Consider the following 27,951-nt stretch of genomic DNA (forward strand, 5'->3'; position numbering starts at 1 on the left):
TGTGGGAAATCATAACCATACATCTGTCATTGTTGTATGTAAAGCGGCTGCAGAAATGATTTTTTTTTTTTTTTTTTTTTGGTAACACTGCAGAAATGATTTTAACTGTATATATAGAAGTTAAAGAAAAAATCATAAATTTGTTAAAAAGTAAATAAATAAGTGTTGACTATACACTAAAGGGGAATTAATAACGGTTAGTATAATAAATGAGATTATGTAAAAGAAATATTTCTATTTATATTAAATAAGGAAATGATTAATACAAAATAAATTCATTAACCTCTCACGTAATCAATACTGTTAGTACATTTTAAATTAATTTGTTCTTAATGTTTATTAGGGCCTGTTTGGTGTGATGTATATAACGCTTGATAGTATAAGCTTATACTATACGTTGTGACATTTTCAGTTGTTTGGTGTGACCATCGTATAGTATAAGCTTATACAACAGAACCCCTTAATACATCAAAATGATGTATAACTTAATCAGGTCTAAGGAGGTGAGATTAGGCTTAATAAGAGGTAGATGTATTAATATTGCTTACAAATACAATTATCAAGAACTAATATACATTTTAATATTAATATATTAAAATAATTTATTTTAATCTATTAATTTTTAAAATATTGGAGGATATTATTTTATACAATACCATACCAAACACTGGATGATATTAAAAATTAATCAGGTCTTATACTATTAGGACTTATCCTATACTATGCACCAAATATGTCCTTAAGCAAACACCATTAATTAATTTTAATGAGAAACATGGTTAAATAGATTTTAGGTTAATGAATAATTGATTTCATGGGAATATAATTGACTTTTAATCCAAAAATTCGGATAGCATCATAAATACATTTAACACGAAATTTTGATTAAGGGCTTGTTTGATGTTTTTTTGGAGGATATGATAGGCTATTATATCATGCCTTATTTATTATATGATGAGCTAATAGAATATGATAAACTTATTATGTTTTCATTTTATCCCGTCCGAAATATAATAAACTATTCTAAAGAGGGTCTCAGGATAACAAATGTCATATCATCTAATCTCAAATATAGTTCTAAGCTTTGTTGGACACGTGAAGGTCAGCTCTTGTTATCTCATCATGAGTTCTAACCACTACCCGGACCATTAAATACCAATCACCACCGTCATAGGTAAGCTATACAATTGCCATTGTGCTAACGCCACCAACGCCATCACCACCATAGTAGTCATTGGTCATCGCCATCCCTAACCACCAAGTACAAGACACCACTAGCCACCACCACCCTACATTGCCACCTACCTTGACAACTAGTCATCTTAGTCATTAGTCATCGACCATCAACATTGACATTTAATTTAAAACTTAATTTTTAAAATTTTATTTGATAAGGATATATTTTTTTATTTTGAACATTTTTGTAAAATATTTATGTATTTTAGTATGACTTTTAAAATTTTCTAACAATTTAAAATAAGAACGAATACGTAAATAAGTAATGTTTTTATTTTAAAAATCATATAAAATTCTATCTAAAAATATTTTTTCTATTTATATTATACCATAACACTATATGATTTACCTTAAATACTAATCACAATAACATTATCTTATTATTTATTTATTTATTTATTCAGTGCACATCAAATGCATGACCTTTCTTACTGGCTTCGTACGGTGTTCATCTTTATGTTGTTATGTGCACCGCCCTAAAAATATTATCCCTCGAGTGGGCAATATCGTAATAAGTGATTGTTGAATAAGCTACATTGATAGATGCTAATCTTGTATTGAAGATGCACATTAGAATATAATTTTTTTGTAGACAAATTAACAAGACTGCATATTACAAAGTACAAACTCTTGTCTTCCACATTACCTCACCTGCATAGCCTTTTAGCATCGGCGAGGCAGGAGCATCGGCGAGGCAGGAGCAACGGCAAGTGGCACAGCGGAACACTCACATACACAGCACCGCCTCACGTAATACGAGGAGTTCACCGTTCCCCTACGCATCGAATAGAGAAGTATCAATGGGAAGGCAGAAAGGAGAAGGTGCAAGAAGCAAGGCACGCCCTTCAAGCAGCAGGTAAACAACAATCCTCTCTTTTCATCAATCCCTAATTTCATCATCTTATCTGTATTTTTCTCCCTTTCAGTCTCGCCGCCTCGCTCTTGCCGTCCGGTTCCACCGCCCCCGCCGCCGTCGGATTCGGTGGTTATGTCGGTAGTTCGCGCTTCGATACTTCTCTTTCAACCGAAGATTCACTACCATTCGCCGTACGACTTCCCGATTATATGTCCTTTATTTTTTGGTATTCATAAGTTGAATCTTGGTTAGGTCCAGTTTGGTGTTCATAATTAACATACTAGAATTGTACTGCTTGACAGAGCTGAGATTGAATTAACCATATGTTTGATGTGCTTGTTTTCACGGGGTTTTATGCTAAGAGGCTTTGTTTGCAGCTCCAAATTGAGTTATTGGATCTGACTATAATGTTAATATTGCTTTCTGATAAATGTTTTCATGCCTTGCCTTGCCTTGCCTTGCCTTATGTAATGCTCTCGTACTCAGGATGTAGATAGTGAAATTGCGGTGCACTTGAAGAGGCTAGGCAGGAAGGATCCCATTACTAAGGTAATTTTGGATGGTACTTGTTTGATGAGAACATCTGACAAGCTCATGTGCAACTAGTTATAAGATTCTGTATGCCACTTTCGATGCAGCCTGTCCAATTCCTATTTAAGTTTGCGGCTTTACGCCTTTATTAATTAGCCTATCATGGATGATGAATTTTGAATACAAGCATGCTTAAAGTGTCGATAGAAAACTATATCATTTTCAAATTTTGTTCTCTTGAAACTTGATGGTGGCATGGTGCTACTTATGACTTACCATGTTAAAACATGAAGTTTACTGAGTTTGTGTGAAGCTCATTCAATGACTATGGTAATTATATCTTGGCGCTTTGCATTGAATATAAAATTCTGGACATCATAGACATGGCTGTACAACGGATGGTGCATAACATTGATATGTTGGATGTACGTGTAATTGAGTGGGTGGAGTTGGCATTTCTGTTCTGTTCTTCAGAGTTTGTTTGGTCATGCTCATGCATCTGTACTATCATGGATTTGCTAAGCTGTTGAAGGTGCAGTGGAGATTTGGACATAATCTAATAGGTGAAGCTGGTTTCTGGCTGTTTGATTCGTCACATTGCCCAAACTTTGTGTTTTAGTTTTCAATTCTAAAACTGCGGTGTCTTAGTGTTGAAGAGGGTCTTGTTTGCTGCACACTTTATTATCTTGGCCATGGGTGCCCATAAAGTACCAAATTGTTCCCTGAATTTATGTGTTCAATAATTCTTGTGTTTTTCCTATTCTTAAATCCCCCAAAACAAATATTGCTCAATCTTGGCCCTTACTCGAGAATGGCGGAGGTGAAGTTTTGGTAACGACATTCTCCTGCTGCTCTTGACGAGACTTTCATGTGCATATAAAAATTAATATGGGGAGTTAATTTTTGAAATGTGCCAGTGAAGTGCTTCACTAGAATACATAGGGTCCTTTTCTGATTCTTTGTTTTTTCTGTAGTTTGATGTGAATGCATGAGGTGGACTATCATTATGATTGGCTAACTGCTTTTTTGTCGTTGTGAATTGGTAATTTCCTTTCCAATTTTTAATTACTCTTTGCTGCAATTGCATTGTATTATTGTTGGCCCATCTGTTGATAAGGTCCTGACCAGTTTTTTTATTTGAGAATAATGATTGGTTGAAGTTGTTGAACATTTCTTATGATAACTATTCTAGTTGACTACGTAGGTTGATTAGATGATATTTGATGAAATGCACTTTGTATATTTGTATCACTGTTTGTGACTGTGTATAGTCAAATAATGTCTCGTTATTTTTCCATGATTCAAGAATTTTGAGAAATACTTTTTGCCCATACCTTTCATTTGCATAAAAATATCATTATGGCATCATTGCAGAACTCGTCAATCTATGGTTGATTTCTTTCTCCTTATATTGTTGTAGTCTGTGACTGTCATGAGTTCATTCATTTATTGTTTATACTAGTATTTTGTCATCCATAGTTGAAATATGTCTAATTTGGCTGTAATGGAGTAGTCAGAACACATTCATTTTGGCTGTTCATGTATCTATTCTTACATATCATAATATCATTGACTTTATTTTCCCTTGTCTTTTTCTTTTGAAATAATTAAACAGCTGAAGGCATTGGCAGCTTTATCTACTCTGCTTCAACAGAAGTCTACAAAAGAAATTGCTCTAATTGTTCCCCAATGGGTATGGATATTTCATATGTCTTCATATTTATAGTTGTATTATATTACTTGTTTGTCCCTCTATTATTCCCTATATTAGTTCTCTTAAACTTCATATGAGGAACATCTATGTGTTGAATAGTAAACCATTATGGAAGTTGAACTGGGAAAAGACAGGAACACAGAATGAGTATGATAAGAATAAGATATGTATAAGATGGAAAGCATTTTCTTTTTGCCATGGGATATACAATTTTATTAAGCCTATACTTTTGTTTCTTTAACATGTTGAAGTGAGAGGGAATTGAAGGGGATTGGACCATGTATTTTACACCTTCAGGTAGACTAATAAAGGGCGTTCACTTATTTGTTACATATTTAGCTAGACTGAGATGGGCATCATTTGTGCGGAAATTTCATTTTCTGGATTGCATAAGTGAATAGGATAAATACAAATAAGCATGCTTTAGGTGCAGCACCATAGGAAGCATTCGCAACAACAGCCAGAACCTTGCCACTAGGTGGTGTCAGCTACATGGATCAAATTATGCCATTATGTTTTGTCAAAACCAATTCTTCATAGAGGTTATTTAGATCTGAATCCTTTTTAATGGTTTCACTCCGAGTCTTTCTTTGTCTTCCTCTATCTTTACTTATTGGGCTATACTCCATCTGATCAACTCTTCTAAATGAGGCTTCTGTTGGTCTTCTCACAAATCTAAACCATCGTAGGTGCGATTCTACCATCTTTTCCTTAATATGTGACACTCTTACTCTTTTTCTAATTCATTCATTCCTATGCCAACCGCCGTAAATTAGGAAAATATTTTAAGATTTTAATTTTAAAATTAGGGTTTTTGATTTGGGATTATTTGTTATTTAGGGATTTTATCTTATTTTGTATTATCTTGTTCTAGCTTAGAGTTTATATTATTCAGGTGTTTGGTTATGTTGGGTCTATAAACATACCGTTAGTGCAAGCATTTGACAGACTTTTCTGCATAAGAATAAAGTATTGAGATATCTTTATCTTTAGAGATCATCTGAAACTCAGTTAGAGGAGTACTCTAGGTTCTATCATTCTACATTACCCAGGTATCCTGCGCAACATTCTTATCTCCACAAGACTTATTTGTTGCTCTTGTTGGCCTTTTATCTCCCTCCCATCATTCAATATCATAAACCATTTCTGGTCCTATGACTATGTGGTGAAATTTTCGTTTTAGATTAATAGGCACCTTTCTATCACAAATAACACCTGAATAATTCCTCTATTTTTTCGCCCACTTAGATTGAAGTGGTGACTGCAATTTAAGGCCACAACATCAACCCAATGTGATGTTATGCGCATCACAAGGAGTAAGCCTATTTAAAAATTAGGCCATAGTCATACTTTTAAAAAACCTGGTCTACAAGCCTATTGGCCGCCTTATATTTATTTGAGATTATATTTATTTGCTATGTAGCACTGATACCGACACGGGACACGATACGATAAGACACTCTGACACGTTAATTCTAAAAAATGTTAGATTTCGATACGTTAGGACACGTTTTGATATTAAATAATATTTTTAATTTATGTAGTGTATATTATATTTAATATTCAATAATTTAACAAAAAATGAAGCTAAACTTATAATAGTCATCAATTTTGCAAAGAAACATAAGATATCCTAAATATTTATATTAAATTCAATAAAATGGTAATCGTAATCCAAAATAGTAATCGTAATCCAATGAATCTAATAGTTGGAACTAAAAACGCAACGCAACGCACCCTTTGAACATTTTTTTGAGTCTCTACAATGCGTGTTGGAGTGTCGGGGTGTCGGGAAGTGTCGGACACGACACAACAGAGATTTTGAAGTGTCGGTGCTTCATAGTTTATTTGGCCACTGATGTGCTTTAGTTCCATTTTCCTTGCCCTTTTAGCCTGATAGGCTAAGTAGGCTTCGAAGCTTGGAGGCTTATCATGTCCAGATCTATATTTCTCTTCATTTATTTATTTAATTATTTTTCTCTCTAATTTATTTTTCCCTTTTGTTTGTCATTTTTATTTTTACTATTTTTTTTCCTCTTATTTATTTTTCTTTCTTATATGTAACACTCCAACTCGTGGGAATATTTACACCAGAACAAAGAAACACATAGCTAAACTGTAGTATACATCTTTACATACTTGTACACATTCTTACACACCAAACATTCATGGTACCCTAATCTTTATACAAAAAGAACAAAATGTCTTGACTATATCTTTACATACTTGTACACATTCTTACACACCAAACATTCATGGTACACTAATCTTTATACAAAAAGAACAAAATGTCTTGACTATAGACATTCCAAAATATACAAAGTACATCATCAAATAACTTCACTGTACTAGTCGTCTAAAGCTACTGTATGGTTTCTTAGGACCTTGCATATAACTACTATATGTGCCCATCCATTATGGACCTGTAGGTGTATTGAGCTAAAACACAGTGAGACGTTCCTCACGACTGTTACTGCGACACCTGATATCACATAGATATAATACTCATAATTGTAATTGTAAAGAACCAATTCAACCCAAAAGCTGGCTACAGTTATGATTTTATATATATCTCTAACACGCCCCCTCACACAAGAGCCTATTGGGCTTGAAAGGTGGACAATGCACATGCCTACCTACCCGTGCTAAGAAATTCGACAAGAGAAAGTGAGGATCGAACCCGTGACACCGATACTCTGATACTATTGCACCGGTCGTAAAAGTAATAAAAATGTACTGAGTACGAGATCGTTCCCACGAGGATTGGTTTTCATGTACTAGTTCACTAACAACGATTTAGTTGGACAATCGAATTTGAGATGAAAAGAAAGAAAATCAAGAACATGCAATTCCAAAAGTTAAAGCAAGCAAAGAAAAATAATTTAGTTTTGAAAATCAAGAAAGAGCATAGTTAAGGTTTTGATTTCCCCCAATGTCCTTCTTATGTTATGGATTAAACAATCAAATAACCACCCTTAGTATAATGCCAATCGATTCCTCTAAAGTAATTAACGTTCAATCCCTTGTTACCATAATTTTATGTAATCTTGAAAGAATCTTAGTTCCCCGGTTGTTCCCCAAGAAAACATGCATTAACAACAAGAATCTAAAGATTGCATAATTACCCTATGTCTATCTATTGAAAAAGGTTTTCAGTATATTGATATTGAATAATTACATGAGAAATGAGGAGTATTTATACAAGAAAAAATAGCTAAGCATGACTCAGCTATGACTCACCAAACTTAATCACAATCATAAGAATGACTCAGCTATGACTCACTAAACCTAATCACAATTAATTCTAATTAATTACAATTAATTCTAACTAATAGGAAATAAAAAACAATCAATCCTAATTAATCTTAATTATTCCTAATAAATAAAAACGGAAAAATATTTGAATTTGAATTCTGATTTTCTACACTCCCCCTCAAGTTGGGAGGTAAATGTTGATCATTCCCAACTTGCCAATCAAGTCTTCAAAGGCTGGCTGGTGTAGGCCCTTAGTGAGAATATCTGCAATCTGCTCTTTGGTAGGAATATACACTATACATACACTTCCATCATCTATTTTTTCTTTGATAAAGTGGCGATCAACCTCCACATGTTTTGTTCTGTCATGGTGAACTGGATTTTGAGCAATGCTGACAGCAGCCTTATTATCACAATACACTCTGACAGGTGGGGAAAAAGAGATCTTCAATTCCTCAAGGAGTCTTCTTAACCAAATTCCTTCACAAATACTATGGGCTAGAGCCCGAAATTCTGCTTCTGCACTGCTCCGGGCAACAACTGTTTGTTTCTTACTTCTCCAAGTCACAAGATTTCCCCAAATATAGGTGCAATATCCTGAAGTGGATCTTCGGTCCAATGCAGAGCCAGCCCAATCTGCATCTGTATATATTTCAATCATCCTCTTGTGTCCCCTTTTAAAGAACAATCCTCGACCAGGGGTGTTTTTGAGGTACTTCAGAATTCTATAAACTGCACTCAGGTGTTTTTCCTTAGGAGAATGCATGAATTGACTAACCATGCTAACTGCAAATGCAATATCAGGCCGAGTGTGAGATAAGTAGATCAACTTCTCCACCAATCTCTGATACTGCTCTTTGTCAACTTCTTTCCCATCTTCGATTCCCAATTTAATATTGGGTTCAACTGGAGTCTCTGCTGGCTTGCACCCAAGCATTCCTGTTTCTTGTAACAGGTCTAGAATATATTTCTTCTGAGTTAAAGAAATTCCTGCCTTACTTCGAGCAACTTCCATGACTAGGAAATATTTGAGAGATCCAAGATCCTTCAGTTCAAACTGATTAGCTAAACATTTCTTCAAAGAGCTTATCTCCTCACAATCATTACCTTTGACAATTATGTCATCAACATAAACAATGAGAATAGCAATTTTACCACCATTAGAGTGTTTTAAAAATAAAGTGTGATCAGTCTGAGCTTGGAGGAATCCTCTTCCCTTAATAGCTTGAGTAAACTTCTCAAACCACTCTCTAGGAGATTGTTTAAGACCATAGAGAGACTTTTTCAACTTGCATACTGAATCGTCTCCTTTTTCAAAACCAGGTGGTGGATCCATATAAAATTCTTCATGTAGATCACCATTCAAGAAAGCATTCTTTACATCTAATTGTTGCAAGGGCCAACCAAGATTTGCAGCAAGTGATAAAAGAACTCGGATAGTATTAAGCTTGGCAACAAGGGCAAATGTCTCTTGATAGTCTATCCCATGAGTTTGAGTGAATCCCTTAGCAACCAGTCTGGCCTTATACTTGTTGATGCTGTTATCTGCATTAAACTTTATTGTGAACACCCACTTGCAACCTACTGTTTTCTTTCCTCTGGGTAATGCTACAGACTCCCAAGTTCCATTTTTGTTGAGTGCATCTATTTCTTCAAAGACTGCATTCCTCCATTTTGAATTATTAAGTGCTTCTTGGATATCTTTTGGTATTTTTGTACTGTCTAACATAGTGTTGAAAGCACGAAAACCTGGGGACAACTTTTCATATGTGATATGATGAGAAATAGGATAAGCAGTACAAGATCTAGTACCTTTTCGGAGAGCAATAGGCACTTCTAGGTTGGCTGCATCAGTGTTGCTGGAACTAAGACTCGAGTCAGAATCCTGGCAGTCTAGAGGCTCCTGAGGTGATTCTCGCCTGCTGTAAAACTGTCCCCATTTCCCGGGAGGATCTCCATTATCTGACACATTAACTCCCCCTGTCTTTTGCATAATGACTCCCCCTGTCTCCAACGGCAAAGGCAAAACAACAGAATCATTTGGTTTCCAAGACTTATCTTCATCAACCCCAATAGACTCCCCCTGAAGAGAAGTCGAAGGAAAAAAAGATTGTCTCTCATCAAATGTGACATCCATAGAAACAAAGACCTTACGAAGTGAAGATGAATAACACTTGTAGCCCTTTTGGTTAGGAGGATATCCTATGAAGACACATTTAATGGACTTAGGATCGAGCTTGGACCTTTGATGGGGAGGAACATGTACAAAAGCCACACAGCCAAACAACTTGAGAGGAAGGGAAGAATGAGCCCGGAAAGAAGGAAAGGTGTGGGTAAGACAAGATAAAGGAGATTGAAAATTTAGGACACGAGAAGGCATCCGATTGATGAGGTATTGAAGTGAAATAATTTTTTTGTGCAATACGGTGTATTGTATTTCGATTTCACTTAAAAGTTGCTAGATGGAATTTTTTTTTACTTTCTATCTTACATGGAAGGAAGATATTATTATGTACTCGATTTTATATCGCGTGAACAGTTATTAACATTCTTACTAAGTAATATACCGGTATTTCCATTTCGTTTTTCCCCCACAAATATTTAGGGGCATGCATGGTAAACATAAGAGCTCGAGCAACTTCAAGGAGATGTCTATTTTTTCTTTCAGCCACCCCATTTTGTTGAGGGGTGTTAGGACAAGAACTTTGATGAAGAATACCATGCTGGCTGAGATAGTTTCCAAGAACAGAATTAAAATATTCAGTACCATTGTCAGTTCGAAGAATTTGGATAGAGGTCTGGAACTGAGTTTGAACCATAGCATGAAAGTTTTTAAAAATGGATGCAGCGTCAGACTTATCCTTTAGAAGGTATACCCAACATACCCCTAGAGTGATCATCTATGAAAGTTATAAACCAACGAGCACCAGAGATATTTTTTTCACGGGCTGGACCCCATATATCACTATGAATCAAGGTAAATGGAGAAGAATCATGATGGACTCTAAGAGGATAAGAAACACGAGAATGTTTTGCAAGCTGACAAATATCACAAGAAAAAGAACTGGGATTTTTATTGATAAATAAGCTTGGGAACAACTTTTGAAGATAAATGAAATTTGGGTGTCCTAACCGACGATGCCACAACAAAACATCATTACAATCATCAGACAAACATACCGAGTGGTTCACAAATTTTTTTCCTTCACAAGAATCTTTTTCTAAATAATAAAGTCCTTCTTCCTCTCTAGCACTGCCAATCATCAGCCCCGAGTCCTGTTCTTGGAAAACACAAGCATTGACAGAAAACTTGGCAACACAATGTAACTCAGACGTAAGTTTGCTGATAGAGATAAGGTTACAAGTAAGAGAGGGAACATGAAGGACTGAGTTCAAAGTAATGTGTTCAGAAAGTTTAATGGATCCTTTTCCAGCAATAGTAGAGAAGCTGCCATCTGCTGTTCTTATTCGTGATTGTTGATAGTAAGGGGTATAAGAACAAAATAAGGTTGCATTACCTGTCATATGATCTGAAGCCCCTGAATCAAGAATCCATTGACTACTATTATCAACATGGAACGCTATACCTTGTTGAGCAACATTGCTGGATGGAAATTTACTTTCAATCAACATGGCTGTGTGTGGTAACGCGTAGGGCGGACGCTCCGTCCTTTCTCTAGCGCGTGGGGGCGCGTGGCTCAGCAGAATCCGATGGTCCCTCTTGAAACTTGTAGATCGGATCCTTCTTTTCCGACGGCTGCTGACGGTGGCTGACGGCGGTGGAAAGCTGGGATTTTGCCTTCTACAGTGATTGGTAGCCTTACTTTGCTCTTGGGACTTTGTAGGAAGAGAAAATAACCTTAATAATGGTTGGAGGTTGAGTTTTCCGGCGTTGTGCCGCCGGTTTGACGGTGTTTGTGGTGGCTGAGTTTTCTCAGAACCAACCTGCTTTGATACCATATTGAAAAAGGTTTTCAGTATATTGATATTGAATAATTACATGAGAAATGAGGAGTATTTATACAAGAAAAAATAGCCAAGCATGACTCAGCTATGACTCACCAAACCTAATCACAATCATAAGAATGACTCAGCTATGACTCACTAAACCTAATCACAATTAATTCTCTTTAATTACAATTAATCCTAACTAATAGGAAATAAAAAACAATCAATCCTAATTAATCTTAATTATTCCTAATAAATAAAAACGGAATAATATTTGAATTTGAATTCTGATTTTCTACACTATCCCTAGATCACAAGGATTATGATGAATTTATCAAATCAGGGTTCATGCACCAACATTCCTATTGTCATACAATTCCCCTAAATCAATCTACAAGGAGCAAACTCATAGAAAACATTAAACATAGATAAATTTATTCAATTATAAAAAGGAAAATTACGGAGACAATTTAATCTATAAACATAATAATTCAATTGAGTTCCATCTACCCTTAACTACATAAAAATATAGCCTAACATAGCGAAATCAAAGACAAGAGAAAGTAAAGAAAATCCCCAAAACTCTATTGGTGTGATGGTGTGAAGAATCCTCAAAACCCCCAACTTGTTCTTGAATTCAAACCACTCCCGATACTAGTTCCCCGGTTGTTCCCCAAGAAAACATGCATTAACGACAAGAATCTAAAGATTGCATAATTACCCTATGTCTATCCCTAGATCACAAGGATTATGACGAATTTATCAAATCAGGGTTCATGCACCAACATTCCTATTGTCATACAATTCCCCTAAATCAATCTATAAGGAGCAAACTCATAGAAAACATTAAACATAGATAAATTTATTCAATTATAAAAAGGAAAATTACGGAGACAATTTAATCTATAAACATAATAATTCAATTGAGTTCCATCTACCCTTAACTACATAAAAATATAGCCTAACATCGCGAAATCAAAGACAAGAGAAAGTAAAGAAAATCCCCAAAACTCCATTGGTGTGATGGTGTGAAGAATCCTCAAAACCCCCAACTTGTTCTTGAATTCAAACCACTCCCGATGCTCCAAAGGATGAAAGACGCGCTTCTCTCTCCAAAATAGGATTTGCTCTTCTCAATTGTTCAAAAGCTCCCTTGTTTCTGAATGAGCCCCTTATTTATTGTGATGAAACCATATCTTTTAATTTCAAGATCTTCTATGGAATCTTTACTATAATCTCCAATCATATCTTTAATCAAATCTTTAAAATCTTCTCTTTTATATTTAAAGAAAACAATTTCCTAAAAAACATTCAAGAGAATCTTCAATAAGATCTTCAATCAATTATATGATTTAGAAATTCAAAACAAATCCACTTGAGCTCTCCAATTTATCTTTTTATTGAGCTGAAAATTACTGCAAAATATAAGAATTTTATAAGAATATTACTGAGAATAAAATAACACTTCAATAATAATTCTTATAACTTTTAATTAATTTTAAATCAATTTCATGCTCATATTAATCCTTAATACATAATAAATTGGAGACTCAACAAACATGTAAAGAACCAATTCAACTTAAAAGCTTAAGCTGTTGGGTGAGGATACATTATTGGTTTTTTTATATATCTCTTACAATAATAAACACTGTAATTCTCAAAAGAGCAACATGCTATGATGGAACGAATAAATAAATAAGATAGTTAAACATTATTCATGTGGTTAGATAGCATTTCATGGTAAATTCTAGATTATAGACACCCTCGTTGGGTTGCTCGTTGGAGTGAGCTGCACCAGCGAGGAGGACCAGAGGGAGTCAGGTAACAGGGGCTGCTTGCTGGAGCGAGCAAGTCCAGCGAGCAACTATAGAGAGACCTTTTCTCAAGGGGTTACAGCGAGCTTCTCAGCGAACATTAGTAGAAATGCAGTTTTCAACTACAACCCCTACCAAGGGTTCCCTTTGTCCAAAACCCTGTTTAGACCAGTCCCAACCGATGTTATCACATCTCCTAAGTCCAGAAAAGGATGCATGCAATACTAAAGTACTTTCATCAAAATTCATGCATGAGACAATTGTCAAGTAGTGTAACTATACATGCATGATATTCCAACCCAAGAACAGCTTATATTTTATCTATCTTTTCCTCCCAACTAGATGCTTAATCAGATGAACAAATGCATGCAATATCTATTTAGACATACTCATTGAATTCCATAAGAGTAAGAGTACATATAGTAGTTCTATAACTTACCTCTTTTGGAGTTTCTAGAGTAGATGACTTGGGTTGGATCTTTATTTCTTAAGAGTTGATGCCCCTTGAAGTGTAGGGTTTCCTCTTGTTGCTGCCCCCTTCTTGCTCCAAATGCCTTCCTCTTCCTTCAGCTCACACGTCACCAAGTTAGAGAAATAGAACCTATGAGTATCTTGATCTTTGTATGACTTTTGGTTTAGGTGGTGTTTATGTGGAAAGAGATGATGTGAAATAATAAGGAGTTGATTCACTGAGGTTTGTTCTGGTTAGGGAGGAAGAGATTGAGAGGCAATTCTGTTTTGTGAGTAAAATTCAAGGAGAAGTGGCTGAGGGTGGTTATTTGCATGTGTTGTGGTTGGAGGATGACAAAGAGACATATACTTGGGTAATGGGGTGTGGTATGGGAGAGGAGATCTGATGATAGTTTCTCTTTTTCTTTTCTTTCTCTATTTTTTTTTTAAAAAAAAAAATAGGGTCTTACATTATCTATCTTTATTTTCACTCTATTTTTTTTGTTTTTGTTTTTGTTTTTGTATTTTTGTTTTAAATTATTTATTTATTTTTCCTTTTTTTTTCTCAATCTTTTCTTGCTTTTTATTTGGGTTCATTTACTGCTGACTCCAACTAGTTTAGGATAAATGTGTTATTAATGTTGATAGCCTAATAGGACAGGTCAGATTGAAAACATTCTACATAGATCTTGCCTAGCCTGATTTACTTACACTACCTACTTCCAGTTTTAGTATGTATAACAAGCTGGGACATTGCAGCGGATGTTGGACTTCCATTTATCTTGTGTTGATCATATACATCCATGCTATCCAGTGGATATGTGACCTTTTAAAATTGAATTTTATAAATTCATTTGTCTTAAGTTTTGAAGATACTTATTTGATATACTTGACTATGTAAATTGTTTGTGTGCAGGGATTTGAATATAAAAGGCTGTTGCTGGACTACAATAGGGAGGTTCGGCGGGCCACTCATGATACCATGACCACTCTTGTTACTTCTATTGGGTTAGGACTTTTCTGAGGGACATTTATGCATGCTTCTTTCTTGTTTTTTCTGCTGTATAATTTAAAGTATTTGAACACTTGGGAATTTGGAAAATATGTTGCTTGATTTTTTGAGTAACATTTATGCTCACTGGTCATACTAGTTTTAACTCTGCTATTCAATTTTCTGATTGGTTATAGCTTCTAAGTTACTTGCATCACTAGCTTATGGAGAAGCCAAGTATCTTTTGGGAAAATGGTGTGGACATTTTAGTCTACCCAATAATAACAACAAAAGCCTTCTCCCAATTCTCACTCGGAGGGACTTTTTAGTATACCCAATAAACATTAAAAAAGTTTTTTTTTTCAAAGGTGTACCTGTTTGCTGTAAGCTGCATTTCAACTAGTTTCTAGCGTCTTCATTTTCTTGATCTAAAATTAAGGCTGCTCCTTGTGACCGGAAGGTCACAGATTCGAGAATGAGAAACAACCTCTTTGCAAAATATGCAAGGGTGAGGCTTTATATGTGATGGGCCTGAAGTCTGATGGATAAATGAAATAACCAGATAGGGGTTGTTATAGAATGTAAAGAACCAATTCGACCCAAAAGCTTAAGCTGGTGGGTGAGGGCTTTTTAATGGTTTTATATATCTCAACACGTCCCCTCACACAAGAGCCCACTGGGCTTGAAGGGTGGACAATGCACAGGCCCACCTACCTGTGCGAAGAAAGAAATTCCACTAGAAATAAAGTGGGCGACGGCAAGGTTCGAACCCGGGACACGAGGCTCTGATACCATGTAAAGAACCAATTCGACCCAAAAGCTTAAGCTGGTGGGTGAGGGCTTTTTAATGGTTTTATATATCTCAACATAGAAAGAGTAAGGAAGAGAGTTAGTTAGTTCTAGAATATTCTTAGGGGATAGAATAAAACGAGGGAGAATGTGGGGAGTGAGGTATGCTTGTATTGAGTGAATATTGGGGATTTGGGGATCTCTTAGAGCCTAGGTGTGTTCTAAGGGTGAACTAAGATTCTTGTGGTATATTTTTCTGCAATTAGTGTTTGTAAGGAGCTTGTCTCCATTACTGTTTCCTTCAATTTACAGCCAATAAAATTGGGTTTCATCAATATGATTGACCCTCACCCCTACTAGTGCAAGTTGGGAAGCCTTATGCACCAGGGTTTACCCTTTTGCCTTTTATTTACTTGTATAATTGATCCAAACTCTGATCCTTCTCTGGAGTCTGAATCTGTTGGAGTGAACTTAATTCACAGTCAGAATCAGAGATTTATAGCTGACCACTTTCCACACCGTTCTCAGGAGAGATTTAGCTCCACATTTGAAGACTCTGATGGGACCTTGGTGGTTTGCTCAATTTGATCCAGTTTCTGAAGTTTCTCAGGCAGCAAAAAGGTCTTTGCAGGTTTGCTACATTGGTCTTGTCTAACAGTTATGTTTTAAATGGTTTCTTTTCTTTGTTGAAAATGGAAAAGGTTAGATTAAAGTTTGTGTGAAACTTTTTATACCTGGTTGCTTCTTTATGCATATGTTTTCAGCCTGTTTCTGTGGGGAACACAAATGATCTGTCCTGGATGCTTACTTTAAATATTCTATTTAGGAGATCCATCGCATGTCATTGTTTGATATCTACAAGTATCCACTTTATGGTAATATATAATAGGTCTTCTTATGGAATGAAAGAGAGAGCCATAAAGGAGAAGCTTTTTATGTAATTAGTAATTTAGTTTTTAAACAGTTGACTCATTGAGATTTTTCCAGTTAATTAATAGATTCATGGATCATAGTCCTTCAAGTATTGTAGTGGGGTAGCAAGATGCTATTCTTGGGTTTGTATCATATCTTGGAAGTCTTAGTGTTTCTCTCTCTCTCTCTCTCTCTCCCCCCCCCCCCCCCCCCCTCTCCCTCCCTCCCTCCCTCCCTTTCTTGAAAAATAAGATTTTCTGGTAAGCTGGGATATAGGTTTTATAACTTGGCTAATAATTTTCTGGATATTAGTGCCTTATCCTGGCTTGAAAAGTTGCAATTGGCCTTGAGTAGTTCTCTTATTGATGCATGGGAAATTTATGATTCCTATTTTGGCATTTGAGTGTTCGAAATTTCTTGCAATGGTCCTAGGCTCATGCTATTTGTGATATGCTAAGCATGATACAGGTCCAATCCACAATCAAGCTTGACTTTCACTGGGGTATTCTGATATTGTGTCAGTTTGTGATATCAGGACAAGGATGAACCATCTAAAGATGTCTTTTCTTTGATATGTTTCATTGTAAATATAAGCTCAGAAACCAATAAGGAGTTGTCCTAATTCCTAAGTTAGTTACTTTGAATTAAATCTTCTAAATGATTTGGGTTGGTTGAACTCATTATCAAGGGCAACATTACTTGAAGCCTTAACTCTTAAAGTATTTTTTTCCTGTGCAGATTCGTGTGTTACATATCACATGCCGAAAAATATGACAGAGCCTGGACTCTGTTGGAATTTTTTTAACATTTAGGAATCGGGCCAATTAGATTTAGCAATTTGAAAGTAGGTTTTGTACTTTCTCTGGTCGTTTTCTACTAACTAATATTTTTGTTAATGTACCTGGCTAGGTTTGAGAGTACAATGATATTTTACCTGAAAAGAAAGTATAGTTGCACCAATATCAATATGCTTAAATTATAAATTTATATATGTAGGACTCATTTTTAAAGTATCATTAAAATGTACATGCATGTCAGAATGCATGCCATATTTGTTATATGCATGTTGTGTTCAGTTGTATGTTCAATACAGAAACATGTAATCTCCAACTGTGCATGGATTACCTAGTTATATTTTCTGACAACAGCTTTTATGTTTTGTACTTGCTTAACTTTGTTACAGAATTTATGCCATGTGATTTGTGTTTTAATCATTTGTTTAATTGTGACAGGCAGCCTTTCCAGCACAGGAAAAGAGACTTGATGCTTTAATTTTATGCACAGAAGAGATATTTATGTATTTAGAAGAAAACCTAAAGCTCACGCCGCAAAATTTGTCCGACAAAGCTGCAGCTTTGGATGAGTTGGAAGAGATGTACCAGCAGGTGTGTAGTGAAAATCAATTTAATATACTTGTAAATCTAAGTCTTGAATTTATTGATTTGCACTGGTTCTCCTTTTTAGTTGAGTAAGAAATATGTTCAGGTTTGTATAGCTAGTTGCTTCGTGGTATGACTGGATAAATAATTAGAAACTGGCTTTATGCAGAAAGCTATTGTCAAGTTTTTGATATTATCTTTTGCTCAAATGTATCAGATTATCCTGGTACCGTAGAAGAAAAAGATTTACCAGAAAATGGGAAGAAACTACCTAACTTTTATTTTCATTGAAATCCCCTATCACAAACTGAAATTATTATATTTGCGTTAAGGTTGTTCATTATATTTCAAAGTGACTGTGTGAGACTTAAGTATAACCTATTCTAATTGGTAGCTTTTATCCTCTTCTTGGACTAATTTTACTTTAAACTAGAAATCCACGTAAACAAGTAGTAATATGACTGATATCTAGTTTGCCTGCTCATTGTCCTGACTAAATAGTACCTGATTTGATTGGTGCATACTTCTTATCTTTCTACATTCCAGGTGGCTTTCTTTTCCATTACAGTTTAAACATTAAGTGTTTGACATATTTGAAGTGTTCAAAATTTCATTTTTGACCATGCATTTTTACTTGAAGTGTGTTCTCTGTTTTGGTTTTACAGGTGATATCATCAACATTGTTAGCATTGGCCACTCTTCTTGATGTTTTAATTTGCTTACGAGAAGAGCGACCTGGTTTTGAGAACATAACTTCTGAACCTAAACATGCTGCAAAGGCCAGGGTGGCTGCTGTTTCTTTTGCTGAAAAGCTGTTAACAGATCATAAATACTTTTTAGACTTCTTGAAGTCCCAGAGACCAACTATCCGATCAGCTACTTATAGTGTGTTGAAGAGCTTAATAAAAAATATGCCACAGGCTATTAATGAAGGAAATATAAAAATTCTTGCTGGTGCAATTCTTGGTGCTTTCAACGAGAAGGATCCAACTTGTCATCCCTCAATGTGGGAAGTAATATTACTCTTCTCTAGAAGATTCCCAGATGGTTGGACTTCCTTAAATGTCCAGAAAAGCATACTGAATCCATTTTGGAATTTTCTTAGGAATGGGTGCTTTGGTTCCCAACAGGTTTCGTATCCAGCTTTGGTTTTATTCTTAGACAATGTGCCTCCTAAAGCTGTGGGAGGGGATATATTTTTTCTTGAATTTTTCAAGAACTTGTGGTTGGGAAGGAGAACTTCTCTATCAGGAGATATACTGGCATTTTTCCAGGCATTAAAAGAATGTTTTCTTTGGTCATTGAGAAATGCTTCAAGGTACAAACTTTTCCTTTTAATTGTGGTTGCCTGTATTTGGAGTATCCATGTAGTCCTGTCTTCCTCTCACCCCCCAAATGAAACATTCATAGTGTTCCTTTTCTTTCTGCAACCAAACTGTCTTCTCTTTGTATCAGGTATAATGATGGAGGGGAGTCAATCAGCCATTTCCAAGTCACTCTTGTTGATAAGGTCATAGTAAAGCTTTTATGGCAGGATTTTCTTTTAAATGGAAGCTCGAAGGGTTATGATATGATCAACTCAGGAAAAGCAGCAGATTCATCTAAGGAAAATGTTTCTCATAACAAGAAAGTGGATATGCTGAATACAAAGTATCCAATGCCCTATTTGCAAGAGTTGGGGAAATGCTTTGTTGAAATCCTTTTAGGCATTTACACATTAGATAGCAATCTTTTATCTGTTTTTATTGTGGAATTTGAGGAGAATTGCATGGGCATTCTTCATCAAGCAGGTAATGTGGAGATTGTTCAACGAATCATTTTGTTCTTGTTATTGCTGGAGCAACATGCTGTGATGAAAGATGCAACCTGGCCCTTGGCCTATATTGTCGGACCGATGCTGGCAAAGTCTTTCTCAATCATTAAATCTTCTGTAAGTTTACATTTCTACAAACCTGTTTGCCACTTTAATATTTTCTACTTTTGTTTTATAATTTAATAATATGTTATTTTAATTATTGGGTTTGATATGAAAAGTTTGGTATTAACACATCTGTGTTATGTAGTATATTCTTCAATAAATTCATCATAGTTAACATAGAGTTCCTGTTCCTACATCCTCACATTATAATTGTTTTAATGGACTCAATTGCTGTACACTCTGTATATTTATTTTTAAGATCTTTTGAACAAAAGTAATTTATTTATATCTGGACACCGGTGGTATACAAAATGTAGATTTGTTTTTTAGGTCTTCAAAAGGAGATTGATTCTATGCATGATTAGAACACAATAAGTAAATCAGCAATTTGTGAGAATCAATTATGATTTCACCACTGTTGTTGATTTAGCCAGTCAAAAATATGGGGTTGCTTAGGCGTATGGTATTGTTAAATTTAATATATTCAACGATTACTTTAAAAAGATATGGTGCTTTCTATGAAGTTTTTCCAGACTCACCCTATTTATCAATTTCAGGATTCACCAGATACTGTGAGACTTCTGTCAGTTGCTGTTTCAATATTTGGACCACAGCAGGTGCTCCAAGAAGTTTTTATTCAAAACAGGGGGCACTATTCGAGTCAGCTTTCACATGATGGGGATAAAGTATTGGAAACTGAGGACTTTATGCAAATCTTCAAAAATATTTTTGTTCCTTGGTGTCTGCAGGCTAATAGTTGCTCAACCAATGCTCGACTGGATTTGTTGTTGGCACTTCTGGATGATGAGTATTTCTCAGAACAATGGTCTTTTATTGTCAACTATGTGATGAGCCAAAGTTATTCAGGATGCCCACCGGGGTTGCTAAATGCTGACCATGCAGCAATGTTGGCCATGCTCCTGGAAAAGGCTAGGGATGAGATTATGAAGAGGAAGGTGAGAGATGAATCCTGTAATAGAAAAGGCACGAATGCTGAAGATTGGCATCATGAATGTCTGGAATCATCTGCTATTGCTGTTTCCTGTTCTCTTCCTCCTTTTAGCCCTTCTCATGTGCAGCTTGTGTGGTATGTCAATTCAATTTTTTCAAAGGCATGATGCAGTAATGTCTAAAGTAATGAATTGGCCTGTTAAGAACTAAATGTTTCAACAATGTGATTGTTACATTCTTTTTTATTTTTAAATCCTAAATTCAGTTACCTTCATATGTAAAACTAGTCCTTGGTCCCTATGCTTTGCGCAGGATGGATGAGTAATTTTTTTAATTTAGATACAGCTAGCAAAAAATGAAAAAAAGGAAGTGTGTGGGAAATGGAATGCTTCAGGTGGCAACACATGTAGCGCTAATCAGCTTGCTGATATATGGAATGGTTAATGGCGTAGATTGGATGTAAGATTTGTTAATCTTATACCGGTTGAAGTTGATCTCGTGTGTGCGTGTGTGTATATATATCCCAAACCTTATGTCTATTTTTTTGGTTTGGTGGGTTTGGGAATAAGGGGAAGGAAATCGAGTGAGGATTGAATTGATTGAGTCTACTGTTTTGTTGCCTCCTGGAGGAGCAAAGTATTGTGGTGATTATGCTTCCATTCAACATGACAGTTTATATTTTCCAATCCTCTATACATGATGGGATTTGGGTATGAGTTAAAGGGCGGACATAATTGTTATAAAAATGTATTAACAAAATGTTTCAAACATCCTTTCTCTGAATATGCATTGAAGAGCAAAATGCTAGTTCAGATAAACCTTAAAACCAACATCACGACTATGTGCCTGCAATTAACTTTAGATGATATAGGACAGTGAATATTTTCTGTAGTTTGTGATTTCTGAAAATTGAGTTGGGTAATATGCATCTGAAGCTGCTAAGGCTTACAGAAAAAACCAGGCTTCTGCTGCTGGTATGGAAGAGTACTATGTGAAGTCATATATGTCATGTACTTAATTTTATTTTAAACCCTGTCCTAGATAAATATAAGATTGATTATTTGCTCTGATCTTATACTTTTCACCTGCAGCTCTCTTCTTGGAGGTTTAACAGAAGGAAGATCTATGTCTTTTCTGTCCAGAAATGCATTGATCCTCATCTATAAGGAGATTTTCAGGAAGTTACTAAGTTTTATTCAGGTTCCGTCTTTCTTTTGGGTACAGGATGCAGCTTCTATGTTGAGCAATGATGCAAAGATCTGTGTAGAATTTGATGGTGCTCTTAACATTGTGGAGATGGCTCAATTTGCTCTTGAGATACTTGATGCTAGTTTCTTTTGCCTGAAGACACTTGATGGGGAAAATGGACTTGTATCAGGAATTTTATCTGCAATTTTCGTTATTGCATGGGAGTGTAATTTAAGTAAAGCTCTGGATGATTCACTTGATGACAAATCAATGACCAAAATCAAGGCCAGGTTAACATTTGGTGAATGTGTGTGCGCTTTCCGTAACAAGATAAATGTTGAATTTCTTAAAAGTCTTTGCTTAGACAGCCGAAAGAGATTGTTCAATATCTTAATTCGGTCAATAAGATCAGCAATATTTGTTGAAGACAAACTTGTGAATGATGAAATCGCATCGTTAGGCTGTACGTGGGTGCTTGAAGTTCTTGAGTGTTTCTGTGTGGATGAAAATGATGAACAGAATCTGCTACAGCAGCTGCTGACCAAGGGTGAAATGTGGCCTGTTTTTGTTGTTCCAAATTTCAGCTTGACAAAGGTATTGGTATATTTGTCTCTGTTAATATTCGTGTGAGTTTATTTTGTATTTTTGAATATGAACTCTTGTTTACTTTGGAGAATATAATGGTATGTGTTATTGGTCTATTTTGCTATACATATTGTGACAGCAATGCATTGTAAGACTACATCAATGTGGACCTATTAAGTGAGCTATAGAAGACTAAGGCTTCACCAGCAAGACAAGGCATAATAGTGAATAGGACTCCTATGGTGCTTATTGACTTGTAATGTTGTCAGTACTCATGCTAAAGTGTTTTTTTTTTTCCCCCCAAAATTTATCTGTAAGTGCTCAAACAAATCTTAATGCCGTATCCAAAAGAAGTGGTGTATGTACTGATGAAACTAGTTATGGTTTGCTTATTGGAGAATATGTAGTCCTGACATGTAACATGTAGTTAAAGCTCCAGCCTAATATTTTAAGAAAACGAAATTCTACTTTTAACCACCAATTTATACCAAATGCAGGCTTCAGGACACCAGAAGTTTGTAGCTTTAATTGACAAGTTAATCCTGAAAATTGGGATTGATAGGGTTATTGCTTGGTGTGCAATGCCTAATCCATCTATGCTTGAAAGAAGTCAAGAGGTTGAATCTTCTGCTTGGCTAGCTGCTGAAATCCTGTGCACATGGAGATGGCCAGGAAACAATGCTGTGTCTTCTTTCTTACCTTTGCTGTGTGCATATGCCAAGAAAAGTAATTCTCCAGAGGAAAGCTTGTTAGATGGCATATCAAACATCTTGCTTGATGGTTCTCTTGTTTATGGACGTAATGGCACCAAGAGTTCTGTGAGTATGTGGCCAGTTCCCGCTGATGAATTGGAAGGTATTGAAGAACCATTCTTAAGAGCACTTGTTACCTTTCTATCCACTTTGTTCAAAGAGAACATATGGGGGACAGAGAAGGCATCGATTCTGATTGATATCCTTGTGAATAAACTCTTTCTTGGTGAAGCAGTAAATACAAATTGTCTTAAGATTCTTCCTTTGCTTATAAGTGTACTTCTAGAACCATTGTATTTGTATGTGGAGCCTGGTAGAGGTGTTCAACCTTGTTTTCTAGAAGAAAGATTCGTGCAAAATACTATGATGGATTGGCTGGAGAGGGCTCTAAAACTCCCACCTTTGGTCTCATGGAAAACAGGACAAGGTAAATTCCTCTTTCTTCAAATCAAAACACCACATGCTAATTCATCAGATAGTGTTGAATAGACAGGGATAGAGAGTTAAATTCTGTATTGTGTGTACATGATTGCATCTATGGGCTTGTGCTTTTTTTAAATAGTGCTTATATTCTGCCATGAATAATGGATGGTATTAATGAAACTGCTCATGACTCTTGTAGACATGGAAGATTGGCTTCAGTTGGTTATTGCCTGTTATCCTTTCAGTGCAATAGGTGGTCCACAAGCATTAAAGCCAGCGAGAAGTGTCAGCCCTGATGAGAGGAAGCTTTTATATGGATTATTCCAGAAGCAGAGGCATGTTGCTGGTGGATCTGCAATGATTAACCAGCTTCCAGTGGTGCAGATGCTGCTATCGAAACTTATGGTTGTTTCAGTAGGTTATTGCTGGAACGAATTTAGTGAAGAAGATTGGGACTTCCTGTTGTCTAACCTAAGGTACTGGATTCAATCAGCAGCTGTTATGATGGAGGATGTAGCGGAAAATGTAAATGGTCTTATTGATGGTTCATCTGATAATTTAGATGTGATGTGTAAGAAAATTGAGAAAATTATTTCAATTTCAGATCCTTTTCCCATAAATATTTCTGAAAATGCCCTGTTGTGTTTTTCACTTTTCCTTAAGCATTGTAAACTTCAACAAGCTGAAGAGAGAGATAATTTAAATACATTGAAATCAGAAAAGTTGGATTCTGTCAAAAATCGGATTCTAGAGGGTATCCTTCGCTTACTATTTTGTACTGGCATTTCTGAGGCTATTGCAAATGCATGCGGCAAAGAAGCTGCATCAGTTATTGCATCATCACGTGTTAAATATACATACTTTTGGGAATTGGTAGCTTCTGGTGTTGTTAATTCCTCATCACAGGCTAGGGATAGAGCAGTGAAATCAGTTGAATTTTGGGGACTAAGCAAAGGGTCTATTAGCTCATTGTATGCTATACTTTTTACTTCCAAGCCAATTCCTTTGTTGCAGTCTGCTGCATATTTTGTTCTTTCAAATGAGCCGGTTTTAAGCATGGCTGTCGTAGAAGATAATGCTTGTAACTCAGACACAAATGCTGCTAGTGATGAGGATTCCAGCCGCCTTGACATTTCAATAGAAGAAAAAGTCCATTTGAAAGAGGAAATATCTTGCATGGTTGAAAGGGCACCTTATGAGGTTCTTGAAATGGACTTACTTGCACACAAACGAGTAAGGATACTTTATATGGGGACAAAGTTGAACTATGCTCTATATGTCAAGCAATTTTTTTTATTGTTTATTTATCCATTTACTTTGTCTTTCCATTCGGGTGTTTATGGTCTACAAAAAAATATTGCAGGTAAATCTCTTCCTTGCTTGGTCTTTGTTGATATCACATCTATGGTCGTTACCTTCATCATCATCCCTGAGGGAGAGACTGATCCAGTACATACAAGACTCTGCAACTCCAGCTATTTTAGATTGCCTTTTTCAGCATATTCCTCTAGAGATTTCTATGGTTCAGAGTCTGAAGAAGAAAGATGCAGAGCTTTCTGGTGGCTTATCAGAAGCTGCAAGTGCTGCAACCCGTGCCACCACCACTGGTTCACTATTGTTTTCTGTGGATTCTCTTTGGCCAGTTGAATCGGAGAAAATTTCATCACTTGCTGGAGCAATATATGGCCTGATGCTTCATATTCTTCCTGCTTATGTCCGTGGCTGGTTTAATGACTTGCGTGATCGTAACACTTCAGCTGTCATTGAATCCTTCACAAGGACTTACTGCAGCCCTCATCTCATTGCAAATGAATTGTCCCAGGTATGTTGTGGTTTCTTGCCCACATAAAAAGTAGTTTGTCGTTTGATTAATATTTTTGATTGAAATACCAGAATCTATTAACCAAGTGGGAAGATGTTTTAACCTAGAGTTGCATGATTTAATCTGTACATATTTGTTGAAGGGAAAAGGGAAACGAGAGAAAAAGCAAAAAATAATGAAATTTTTGTGCAATAGCCAGGTCACTACTGCTATACCAAGTTATTATAAATATAAATACAATTCTATACATGTTCTAAACGTGAACTGGTGATTGTAAGTAGCTACATTTTATGCTACTTTGGTACTGATTCTCATGTATATTTACTGCCCAAGCCTTGTACACCTTATGATTCTACTGCCTCATTTGCATCAATAATGGCATTGGAAAGGAATATAAAGAGGTTAATTGGGTGAATATTTGGAACTTAAATGCTTGGACATCTGTAAATTTGTATTTATTTAGTGTTTCATAGAGTGAAACTCAGCCATGTGACTTCTAGGTCACAGGTTCGATTCATATAATCAACCTCTTACAAATGCAAGGCTGCCGACTATAGACCCTTACCTGGACCTTGCACAGAGCTGGAGCTTTATAACACTAAGCTACCCTTTTTTTTTATAAAGTGCAACTGCCAACTTGATTTTGTGCTGTAACAGTTACTGAGAATCAATATGTCGTAGCACAGAAGTTCTGTTTTTTTTGGATTTGCATGTAATTAATATAAAGGACTTCGATCTAAATGGTCTCTAACACAATGGTATTGTTTAATACATGTAGTTGACACCACCTAGTGGGAAAAAAAGCTTTGGCTGCTGTTGTTGTTGTAGCATGCAATTAATGTATGGATAGTCTAGTTCTGATATATTATGTTTCTATATCATCTCCAATGCAGATTAAGAAAGCAAACTTTCGTGATGAGAATTTCTCAGTTAGTGTAAGCAAATCAGCAAATGAAGTTGTTGCTACTTACACTAAGGATGACACGGGAATGGATCTAGTCATTCGTCTCCCTGCATCTTATCCACTAAGGTCTGTAGATGTTGATTGTACAAGGAGCCTTGGGATTAGTGAGACCAAGCAAAGGAAATGGTTGATGTCAATGATGCTATTTGTTCGTAATCAGGTAATTTGTTATGGATTTGGTTTAGTTTTACATTTTGCAGTTGGCCTCTGCTGCCCACTTTTGCAAAATGCCTAGCATTATGCAGACTTTTGTAGAGGCAAAAATTCATAGATATTAATTTCTCTTTTCTGTATGCTGTGCATGATTAATTCACATATAACGTGAAAAATTCTTTCCTGTGAATGACTACTTTTTTCCATTGTTGAATGCTATACATCTAACTTCGTGAAATACAGTGGGAAATGGATCAATGTGAGAAGTAACAATTATTAGAGCAGGTTCGCACTAAAGTTAACGATTCTTTTTCTGGTCCTGCAGAATGGAGCTTTGGCAGAAGCTATAGGGATTTGGAAGCGCAATTTTGATAAAGAATTTGAAGGTGTTGAGGAGTGCCCGATCTGTTACAGTGTCATCCATACTACAAACCACAGCCTTCCTCGCCTTGCATGCAAGACATGCAAACACAAATTTCATTCTGCTTGCCTTTATAAATGGTTTTCAACTTCTCACAAATCGTCTTGCCCATTGTGTCAATCTCCGTTCTAAGGTTACACCTGGAGTGATGAATTTTACCAATTTTGCTTGCTGGTGATACCTTGCACTGGAAGTAATGGATGATGAGAATGGGCTGATAAATGGGATTCGACCCTGATTAAGGCGGGGCTGCCTTACAAACCAGAACTGGTTCACGAAATTTGGATGATTTCCAGCTTCTTTGCCCCATTCAGCTTCTAGTTAAGCAGATTACGCTTTACTCCTTGACATACAAGAGGAAGCTGGTCAGTGTTTCTGCAGCTGGGACATGGGTGTGTTGTCTTTTCTGTTAAGGCAAGAGAAGTACATCCGATTTCTTCCTCTTGTTAATTTTCTTTTCTCTAATTAGTGTTTCTTTATTTTTCGTGGCAGTGATAATTATTGTTTGTAGTGTTCTGGTTCTGTTTGGAAGGGGTCAGTTCTGATCATGGGAAGTTCTCTGAACTAGAGTAGTTTTGTACATATAGATTATTCATTTTGACCCCATGAAATCATTGAAGATCAAGAATTGCCCGAATAAGAGTAGTTGTACATCTTGATACTATTATCTATATTGGCCATGAAAACATACCGAGCAAGTACTTTTCACCGTAGGCATAGTATGCATTGCTCCCATGTATGACTTTTGGTCAGCAAAATTTAATGTAATGTCCAAATAAGAATTTGCAAACACTTTCGGTGTGTATAGCAATGCTTAATCATATTGACCTTTGACTTTCAATTTACTACTTTTTTGGTACAAGCATTTTAGTAATTTTATTACTTCACATTAAGTATAT

At 35.9% G+C, this 27,951-nt stretch overlaps 1 protein-coding gene across 1 annotated transcript; it reads left to right on the forward strand.

Moving 5' to 3' along the window:
* The first annotated feature begins 1,843 nt into the window (after positions 1–1,843).
* LOC133298928 (E3 ubiquitin-protein ligase listerin) lies at positions 1,844–27,857 on the forward strand. Its single transcript, XM_061498318.1, has 16 exons — positions 1,844–2,092; positions 2,163–2,283; positions 2,579–2,641; positions 4,239–4,316; positions 14,721–14,812; positions 16,113–16,215; positions 17,729–17,881; positions 18,541–19,193; positions 19,331–19,805; positions 20,351–20,880; positions 21,836–22,515; positions 22,971–23,696; positions 23,892–24,925; positions 25,056–25,514; positions 26,408–26,638; positions 26,957–27,857. Exons 1-16 carry the CDS (start codon positions 2,037–2,039, stop codon positions 27,182–27,184), a joined length of 5,682 nt encoding a protein of 1,893 aa, XP_061354302.1. The 5' UTR covers positions 1,844–2,036; the 3' UTR covers positions 27,185–27,857.
* The last annotated feature ends 94 nt before the right edge of the window (positions 27,858–27,951 follow it).

Source organism: Gastrolobium bilobum, unplaced genomic scaffold (assembly GCF_033153095.1).
Source record: "Gastrolobium bilobum isolate Gb01-03AN ecotype WA unplaced genomic scaffold, APGP_CSIRO_Gbil_v1 utg21470, whole genome shotgun sequence".
NCBI classification, from domain to species: Eukaryota; Viridiplantae; Streptophyta; class Magnoliopsida; order Fabales; family Fabaceae; genus Gastrolobium; species Gastrolobium bilobum.

Coding starts and splice junctions, on each gene's coding strand:
- LOC133298928 (XM_061498318.1), top strand. CDS start 2,037: ATGGGAAGGCAGAAAGGAGAAGGTGCAAGAAGCAAGGCACGCCCTTCA. Junction 2,642..4,238: donor GGAAGGATCCCATTACTAAG/GTAATTTTGGAT, acceptor ATAATTAAACAG/CTGAAGGCATTGGCAGCTTT. Junction 17,882..18,540: donor TGGAAGAGATGTACCAGCAG/GTGTGTAGTGAA, acceptor TTGGTTTTACAG/GTGATATCATCAACATTGTT.